The sequence below is a fragment of the Lasioglossum baleicum genome, chromosome 10, assembly GCF_051020765.1.
Source record: "Lasioglossum baleicum chromosome 10, iyLasBale1, whole genome shotgun sequence".
In the NCBI taxonomy this organism is placed as follows: Eukaryota; Metazoa; Arthropoda; class Insecta; order Hymenoptera; family Halictidae; genus Lasioglossum; species Lasioglossum baleicum.
This window is the reverse complement of record NC_134938.1, coordinates 8,142,107-8,152,047: the sequence shown is the minus strand read 5'-3', so window position 1 is coordinate 8,152,047 and position 9,941 is coordinate 8,142,107. Positions and strand designations below refer to the sequence as shown.

The 9,941-nt window shown below is 41.2% G+C and overlaps 1 protein-coding gene across 5 annotated transcripts in view; it reads right to left on the bottom strand.

Annotated features, from left to right (window-relative positions):
• The window catches only part of Atp8b (ATPase phospholipid transporting 8B), a 113,182-nt gene that overhangs the window by 58,660 nt on the left and 44,581 nt on the right, over positions 1-9,941 (bottom strand). For all 5 annotated transcript variants that reach the window (XM_076432058.1, XM_076432067.1, XM_076432063.1 and 2 more), the window contains exon 2: positions 81-940. Coding sequence is in view for 1 of the 5 variants with exons in the window: in XM_076432067.1 (XP_076288182.1) it covers positions 81-114 (34 nt within the window). In the remaining 4 variants the exon portion in view is untranslated. The remainder of the gene's footprint in view (positions 1-80; positions 941-9,941) is intronic.

Below are 9,941 nucleotides of genomic sequence, written 5' to 3'. Positions count from 1 at the left end.
CGGCAGGTGCCGGAGATGAGCGACGATCTCGGTGTCCGCGGTGCATGGCAATTAATCGAATGTTAGCAGAGCAGACTCACCTTCCATGGGACGCGTGGCAGCGCTGCGCGACATTGTTCGCGTGTTCTATTAGGCTGCGGCGGCACGTAGTTAGGCGTATCTGGACGGAGTCTGTAGATATGTTTCACGGGATAGTCGACGCCTCTCAGACGCAGCTTCCTGGCCCGATGGGGTTGGTCGTTGGCTGGCGTCCTCGTAGAAAATGCATCAAACGCGTGGCACGTTGGCCGTTGTGTAAAAACGGGGGTAAAAAACGTTCTCCTGTTTCCGTCCGACGACGACGGGAGGTATAATATCGTGAGGATGGTCGGTGTGCCGGTGTTCGTCGACGGTCTCGATTGAACGTTGCCGATCGCCAACGACGGACACCGGAAACGACGATTCTCGGATATATCGCGGCTCGATCTTCCGTTTTCGTACGCGATAATCGACTTTCGTCTTCGGGCCGGTCGGATCCGCGGCACCGGGCGATACGGGCTCGGAGATTGCTTCAGTTTACGGCGAGAAAGACGGTAGAGGCACGTGCAGGATGACGGTGACGCGTAGGCGGTCGTTTCCGTCGTACGAGCAGCATCAAGCGTCGGATGCCTCGATAGTCGACGGTAACGTTGACCACGGCGCGTCAAGTTCAGGTCGGATATTCCGCGGCTAAATAATGGTGACAGGATGTCCGGTGTGGGGGGTACGGGGGGTCCTTTGGGGGTGGCGTCCATGTGGGGTGGATGGTCACCTCCTTTCTTTCCTCTCTCCGACGACCCACCTCCTCCGCCAGGACCTCCTCGTCAGGGTGCCCCAGCTTTCGGTGTCCCGGAACACCTCCCCTGTCTCCAGCCAACCCTCAGCTACCCCCTCCTCCCACGCTGAACGTTGCGCACACACCCTGCAAAACAAAACACACCCGACACCGGGTGATTAATACACGACCAATTTCCGCGGAGAACGGGAAACACGGCTTTTCACGTTTCTCCGGTATTTTAGAGATCTGGGCGGGATCCAGGTGGTGCGCTATGTTCGACGATGGTTCTACCGGATTTTTGAAATAGTTATTACCAGACCGCGGATTTATGGATCCGGAAGAATAACAAATGAGCGAATCGCGGAACACACTTGCCCCTTGTGCATTCAACACATTGCACTGGAACAACCGACTCGTGGCAGACTCGTGTGATGAAGATTTCGAACAAAATCTACTAATTGTAAGTATGATATTGAGACACAAATCAAATTCAATTTCGTCGTTGTCAGGGAGAACGCCGCATGTCGTATGTTTTCTGGTAAATACATTCGTAAATCCTGTACTATAAAGCACAATTGATGCATAAATTCAAATTGTTTAAAATTGTGTGTCATGGGGCATGTTTCCTTGCAACCACAAATATATTCATTAAAGAATACATAGGCATTCAATAAATAGAAGCTTCTTTCTGTTTCTAAGAAGTTATGAACGTCAAAGAAGTTCTGATCACAATCGTAAAACAAATCATTGTGCGATGGGTTAATATAAGTACATACACCTATGGAACATCATGTATTTTATCTTGACGATTATTATGAACCAAAAATTCATTTACGCAGGGGTGGTAAAATAGTGGCAAAAATAGTTTATCCGCAGAGTTCCGATTTGTGTTTTACGTTGCAACTGTGCCGGAAAGGCTGTACAGCCTTTAACGAATTGATATAATAGTATAACGAATTGATTCGCACCGGTGCAGGAAAAAGGGCCAATAAATTGCCCTATACAAACACCGGGAGGATCGTCCAATCAGCTAATAGAAGGCGATACTTCAAAACTGTGAACCGTTCGTTCCCCGTGAAAACTGCGCAGTGATTGTCGGACATTTCGCGTTATTAAATGTGACATTGAGAGTGTTGAACGAATCGATTCGAAAACGATGTCCCCTTGCCATCTGTCGCTCGCGTACACGTGAGGTAGAATATATTTTCTTGGATTGTGCATGCACTATACAGACTATAGGCCAATAATGATACTTACTATTTCTTTGACGAAGGCTAAATTGATAAGCTAATGATTGATCTATAATCTGAACCGTGATCTTTTATCGAATAACAAGCCCAATCACATTCCACGCACGATGCTTGTCTCTATACGCGACCCAAAACATTCAAAGGGCAGAGAAAGCTATACTATCCGCACAGATACAGAACGTGTTCGTTCAGCACTTATCAGACAAACATAAGTGTTTATACGTAGTGTATCAGCACAGCGCATCGATAGCTAAACAAACAAAGCATGCACTCTTGTGCGGATTGTATAAATCGACTTTAAGTCGTACGAACAAATGAGCTTAACCAGTCAATCGAACTAAAGACGCGCACACTATTCACAACATCATTTCTTATTCAACTATCCCCGCTCGAACTGAAAACTTTCCGAAACATTGTGACATGTTCACGAACAAGGAAGAGGCTAAAACAGGTCGAATACTGTTTCACAGGAAACTTCTTTTTTACCTTGCTCGGTCACGATTTAATAAGTAAATATGAGTTCTGTTCCGCGTGCAGTAACTTTAGCAAACTATACGCGCGCAAGATCAGCTTCGACCGCTTTCGAACTGGACTTGCATTCGATAATTTCAGGCGAAAGAATTCTCAGATAATTGTTTATACAATATATTTTAAGTACTTGAGTTGATGTTTTGTAATTGATGGGCTCGAAAATCCCACAAAAATTAATTTCTAAATAATTTCAACCGAAAGAATTCTGAATAATTATTTGTATTTTGATTACTTGAATAGTGTTTCGTAATTGATGGGCTTGAAAACCCCACAAAAATTGATTTCTAAATAATTTCAGGAGAAAGAATTCTGATATAATTATTTATACTGTGATTACTCGAGTAGTTTGAATGTTTCGTCATTGATAGGCTCGAAAATCCCACAAAAATTAATTTCTAACTCATTTCAGGGAAAGAATTCTGAGATAATTATTCACATTTTGATTACTCGAGTAGTTTGAATGTTACGTAATTGATGGAGAAATAAAAGAGAAACAAATCCGGAGAAATAATTCCGTCTGCCATATATTTCCGGGAGACGCGGCGCTTAAAGTGTTAAAGTGACTTCCAGCGAGAAAAATGCGAGATCTTGTTGAAAATTTGAAAAGTTAGTTTCACCTTGGTGTTCAAGGGTCGCCGTGACGTAGTTGCGAAGTATAACAATTCGGAACATTGAAACTCGGCATGAATGAGCGATACGAGAACAACAATGAATTGTGAAGTGCAGCCTTGAATCAGTATGGCCATTGAATGGCGTTTCCAACCCCGCCGCGCGCGGCTTTCAAACGAGCGTGGCACGGTATACAGTAGTGCTCAGTGAACTTTGCTAAATCTGTTACACTTAAATTTTCACGGCCCATGTCCACTCTTCCCCCCACCACTTATAGAGTTCAGCGGATGTTCACTTCAGTGGACAAAAGTATAAAATAAAACTACTGAAAAAAGGAAAGCAAAAAGGACGTACTTTAAGAAAGAATATAAATAAAGAAAATTTCAAATTCACTAATTTCTGTGTTAACTGTTCAAACGTGGTACCAGTAGATTGTTGAGATTCTTCCCATTAAAATGAGTCCAAACACGACGCAAATCGGACTAGATTTACAGACCCGATGTAAATAATATAATTAAGGATATGATTGCTGTAGTTTATGAAACTAGTCCGATTTACGTCGTGTTTGGACTCGTTTTAATCGGAAGAATCTCAGCAATCTAATGGCGCCACATTCGAGAAGATAAGACAAAAATGGCCGAATTACGCTCGTATCGATGTCGCATCTATTCGCTTACTTAGTCGAATTGTGGTCGAATCGATGTCCGTCAGGGACACGCCACCCTGTAACGCAAGAATTTGGTTTCCGGTAACTTTGGAAACTTAAGTGAGCACTATCGTAACGGATTCGATAAGCTCGGCACGGGACAATGTTTCAGAAATTAGGGTTACGGAGGAAGCGTCGGACAGTTTGGATACCGGTTTACGTAACTTCTCCGTTCGGGCTTCCTATTGTCAGGGCGAAAAGGGATGGAGCGAGATCACACCTGTCGCGATTAACAAAAGCGGAATCGTGCCGCTAACGACGCTGACCACCGGCGACCTACATGGAGGAGTGGCCGCCATTGACGGGCATTTTTCATCCCCCTCTATATATTCGTGACCTCGATAAAACGATGGAAACGGCAGAAACAGGCCGTAAGCCCTACAGGCAGCAAAGCCCTATCAACGCCGCGCGAGCAACGCCTAATCGATCTTTAACTGTGCCTTTTGTCGGACGCCTCGCCGCGTTCCTGGATATTTGCACGAATTATGAAGGGATAAATGCATTGTACGCCCGATATTTTTAGCACGGTGATTCATAGGACAGAAATACACCTGTAATCGCATCGACGAGCGAAATATCGAACAGTTTTTCATACGAGGGCGGTATCGCAATACCTGCTGCACGCTCCGGGAATGATTCGTGCCGCTCGCCACGGACCGTGTTGCGCGAACGCTGGCAACAATTTATTGCTGCGGCCTGCGTTCTCGAATGCCGCGGAGAAACTCCCGGATTCCTCAGCGACATGTTCTCGCCTGCGAATCACCCTCCCTGTACATTGCATCCGATGATTTTATAAAACGGTGCCTTTCGCTGGTGAGGTAAGAGGAATTACGAACATGAAAATTTACAGCATGACTGTTGGAACGTTAATACATTAATCAGTAGACTCCATATTGAATGAAAAGATTAAATACAAAATTGAAAAGATTTTACAAAAATTTCAGGAGGTTATTCTGCAATGTTATGTTTGGTTTCTTAAAATGATCGAACGAGAAAATACATTTTTGCATGTCACTTTGGTTTGTTACAATCAACTTGGAGGATTTATGGGCACATATTAAAATCATCAAAGATGATAAGCCAGTAAATAGTATCTTTGGCCAATTTCATTGAAATTGTAATTTAATTGCATAGCTTAATTATGCCAGATGCGGCGGATGCGAGGAAAGTCACGTTCAGAGATTCCGATCAACGTGCGTGCAAATATTTCGGGGATTTGCGCTTGATCAGGGTGCTCTCGCGATGACGTTCGAAGGTTTCAGCGATCGGCATGAATGAGAGTTTAACGTGTGCTTTATCCGCCCCACGATGCTAATTGAGTTAACGCCGTGAACGCTGTGTGCGGAATGTAATCTGCAACTTGAGGCTTTGCGAACGTTGCAACAGATTCCAGCGTGATCAAGATCAAGTAACGTATCACGTATGTTTGTGTATACGTTTTCCTTAACCCTTTGAACTCGAGGCAATTTTAATTCTAAAATCAGAGACATCTCTTTCAACCCAGATCATTTTTATTCTGTGCAATCTTTTTTAGATTGTGCAGATCGAATTGAACTTGTTTTAATAACATTAAAACTGTTTTGATCAATGGAATGGCAACTTTTACTGGCGTCTCATGATTAAAAACCATTCGAACGATCGCTCTCAGATATTCAATACTAAAACGTTAATCTTGTTCTTATAAGTAAATCTACTTTTCTCAGATTAAATTAACATTCAGCTTGTGAAATCGACGAAGGTGGAACCTCATAATTTTTAGAAGAAAATTGAAGAGTAAACAACAACTAAACGCTGTCCACGCAAATCATATAAAAAAAATTTGTTTGTTTAAATTAAATGAAGGAAACGACGAGGCTTGAGCAAATAGCACGAAAGAGGAATTCGAGATTAAGTAGAAGTACAAAATAAATGAACAAAAATAACCTAAGGAAAATCGTGTCCGGTTTTCATTCCAGTCGGAAAAATCTCGACACGCGAATGCCTATATAGTTCTATATCTCCGTAATGGATTGACGGTGTTGAAAGACTCTTGAACCCGCGGAACTTGCGATTTCCATCGAAGTGGAGTAACCGGGGCAACGGAACGTTGCGGGAAGTGTATGTAATCGGCCGGAAATTATATCGATCGAATACAGCGAGTTTTTCAAGAAATTATGTGTCTTGGAAGTTCGACCGCCTTCTAACCTCTGTACACACCGAGGGGAATGCCATATTAAACGTCGTGAGCTTTTACGACGAACAATAGCAAGCTCTAGAGCGCCCTTATGAGAACCACGTATTACGCTTTGCGTCACGCATTTCGACATCTAACTTTTAACGCGTTTGTACGTAGAACGAAAATCTGAAAAATCTGTTTTCCTGAATAATTATCATGAATTCATTTTGACAGTAAATCTAGCGACCGCTGAAAATAAAAATGGCATCACACTATGTGCTCGAAGAAAAATATAACAATTTCCCATGAGACCTTTTTAATTGGAATACTTGTGAATGAAATCGATTTCATATATTTTGTTTTACAGTTATTGAAATTAAAAGATCTTTGTTATTTGATTTAATTTAATAGTGCATGTTTATGCTTGGAGAGTGGTTGGATTGAAAATTAGTTGACAGCGGATCTTTATGCATAATAAACATTTCCTACCTCCTCTGTAACAAAGTGAAATAGAAGCTAATTTTCTTTCAAAATATGTTTAATAGGTCGAAAACAATATAACAGTGGTTTTAAATTCTTCTAACGTCTTTAGTGCTTTGAATTACACCTACTCGCTTTTGCCAAAAATGCATAAAATCCGCTGTCTAAACAATTTTTCCCTGCACATGGAGAATAAAAAGATTTTGTGCACATGGAAATTGATATTTTCTGGCTGCTTGTAAGTTGGATGTTAAGAAAAGCGTGTGATATTTGTTGCACGTGTGTGTTATTAGTATCGCACGCAAGCGAAAGGTGATCGATAACAAACTGTTTCTCCCTTCGGCTGATCAATTATTCGGAATTACGCGTGAAAAGACACGGTTTACGGGCTAACGATAAATCGATCGAGTTTTGACACGTCGGCGAACATGATGTACGACTGGACTCCGTTTATCCGATTATACAAGACGGCTCTGATAAGATATTCCGGATATTGAGAATTATCGGGTTCGTCATCTGTTAATATTCGCAACTCTGCTAGGAAAAGCAATGAAAATTGTGCGTCGACATTTTCTTATTCGAAGCTCCGTTTCGCGGAAAAATTCACTTCGAAATTGTAATTACTGCGCGTGCAAAAAGTGAACGCGGCGAACAAATGTCAATGAGATGCGACTGCTTTTTATTTCGCTTAGAAGGAAACCAATAAAAGAATACGAGGTAGGTGTACTTCAGTCGCATTACGTACCGCGTGTAAAAAAGATTGCGCAACACTGATCCATATTTTAGCTGGAAAATGTCGCGCGTTGGAGACACGAACTCTTCGGGTGATCTAATGCAGCAGATCATATCAGGGTTGGGCACGTCTCATTTGAAATAATGAATTAATTAAAATACTTTGCTGTTTGTACTTCAAAATAAAAATAACGTAACACATTTATCGAATGAATCATTTTCAAATACTTTATCTCAATTCCATTGGTGAAATGATTATCCCCAACGGCATGTAGCAAAACAAAATAATGTATTACTTTAATGATTTTATTTTTCAAGTAATTTATTTCAATAACACCCGAGGCTAGTCTATTGATAGATCCTCTAACAACACACGCGATCAAACATCACATTCAATTTTCCCGGAAGCCGAGAGAATGATTTTCCTATAACGAGAAATAAAAGGACAAATTCGAGTACAACACGTTTGCAAGTGTCGTTAAGTGAACGTGTATCCTGTACATTGTATAACGATATATGTAAATGTTGTATCCGTCAACGCTATTAAATTGAAAATGCATCACGGAGGGAACAATAATAATTTACAGTTTCACCATGAAGTAATTGCTTGATGTGTTGCGTAACAGAATGATAGAGAGGAATCGGTAGACAGATCGTTCGGAGATTTCCAGATCCTCCGCGGCATTATGACGCTGCAGATTTGTGGCATTCCATTCTGACCGTATCTCGAATCGTCTCGTTTTATTAAGCGTTTGTTCCCGATAAGAGGCGAGCTATTATGTAAATACTATACACCGGGTCTCGTAAACTAAACGGCGACAGGGAAACGCGTACCGATCGCGCTTCAACAACGCTACGGTTCAAGATGGCGACGACGCAACGCGACGGTTCTCAGCCGCGCGGGGAACAAAAATGTTGGCGACGAGGTCGACGATAAAAGAAGAAACAAACAGCGGTAGATTCGAGCAATTGCGGGAAATATTAATTGTTCCAATGGCGGGAATCGTCGGGAAGATTGAGACCGAGCGAGTTAATTTCTGATACGCGGGCAAATGGCCACTCAAGGTGATCCGGTTCGTTTGAAAACAAGCCGGGGGACGTGGGCTCGGCGCGGACGAGGAAAAAGTAAGTCGATGCCTTTTTTTTCGTCGCCGTTTATGAAACTCGATTTGAATAATCGAGATTTATCGATTCACCGTTGCCAGTCGGACAGAACAAAGCCACTCAAAAGAGTTCCCATTTTTTCCCTTACAGCGAGGAGTCAAAATAGAATAGTGGTTGTTGCTCATCCTAATATCTAATATGTAGACTGCGGATCTTCATGCATTTGTGACAAAAATGAGTAGGTGTAATTTAAAATAGTAAAAATATTAGAAGAATTTATTTTCAGCCTGTCAAACATATTAAGAAAGAAGATGAATTTCTATTTCGCACCAGATTGGTGCAGTTAAAATATTTGTTTTGCTGTCTACCAATATGTTATGACTAGACTGCGGATGTTTATGCAATTTTCAATTTTTGTAGGCAATTAAGACAGTGGTGTCAAATAAAATCTGATCTCAGCGGTAATAGCCTTTATAGATTTGAAATACATAAAAATCGTGTGAAATTCTGTGGAATTTTATATTCTAGTATTTTTAGAAAGTTTTCAAAAGCCATAATAAATACATAAAGGATAAATGCATAAAGATGTGATCGCTAATGAGTTCTCTGCTAATGCGACCACGTTAAAACAAACTGTAAATAAATCATAAAATAGAAAACAGCGGAGTGGTCTCGTTTACTTATTTCCAATGTTTAAAAAAATTATACTCTGAACTTGAAAGTTCCGTCAACTCTTGGAGTCCTTAATCTTTTGTTGCGTCCAAGTTTTTCTTGTTGTAGGTACCAGAAAGTTGACGTAATGAAGAGCGTCATGCAACCGGGTGCAGCATTGCAAAATCTTGTAAGAACTTCTCCTATACCCACCTGCAACCTTGAAACTTAGTTTAATCAGCGTAATATCGTTGCTACATCGCTACGTAGTCCTTCTCATGTGAAACGAAAGACCTGCACCATATCATTACGAAATTTTGAACGCGTAAGTACCTTCTTCTATTTGATTTCTACGCGTCTACTACCAGGAACATAGCTACAACATTGTGAACACCGTGTATATAACACTTATCCGGATAAATACGTTCCTAAAATCAATATTTGAGAAATCGTTCGCGTAATCGTTGATAGGCCCAACCCTGTACAAATTGCCGTAGCAAATAACAGATAAAATTGCTTCGCGCGAAATATGGTATATTAGTCGCTCTGTGCGAACTACCGTTCGACGCAGTTTTCGCCTGTCATCGTTGAACAGTGTGATGATCCAAATATTTATTTAATTAGCTGGCAATCACAAATATTTTTCTCGTAGGAATTGACGATCAGGAATTTTCTTTCTTGTCCAGCTTTAGAGACACCCCACTAGTGAGTGCTCAGAGCCATTCGTAGGGGCAATTAATTTTGTGAAAAAACATTCTGCATTTGCCAACAAGAGTATGAACAAAATTTTGAAGAGAAATAGAAAATTTTCATTATTTCATTGTGCGATTCGCCGGAGAGCTCGGAAAACTTGACTTGTCTCAACTGTTTCGAATTGTTCTGCGGAAATATAATATTGAATAAGTAGATACGGATGTTTAAGCAAAA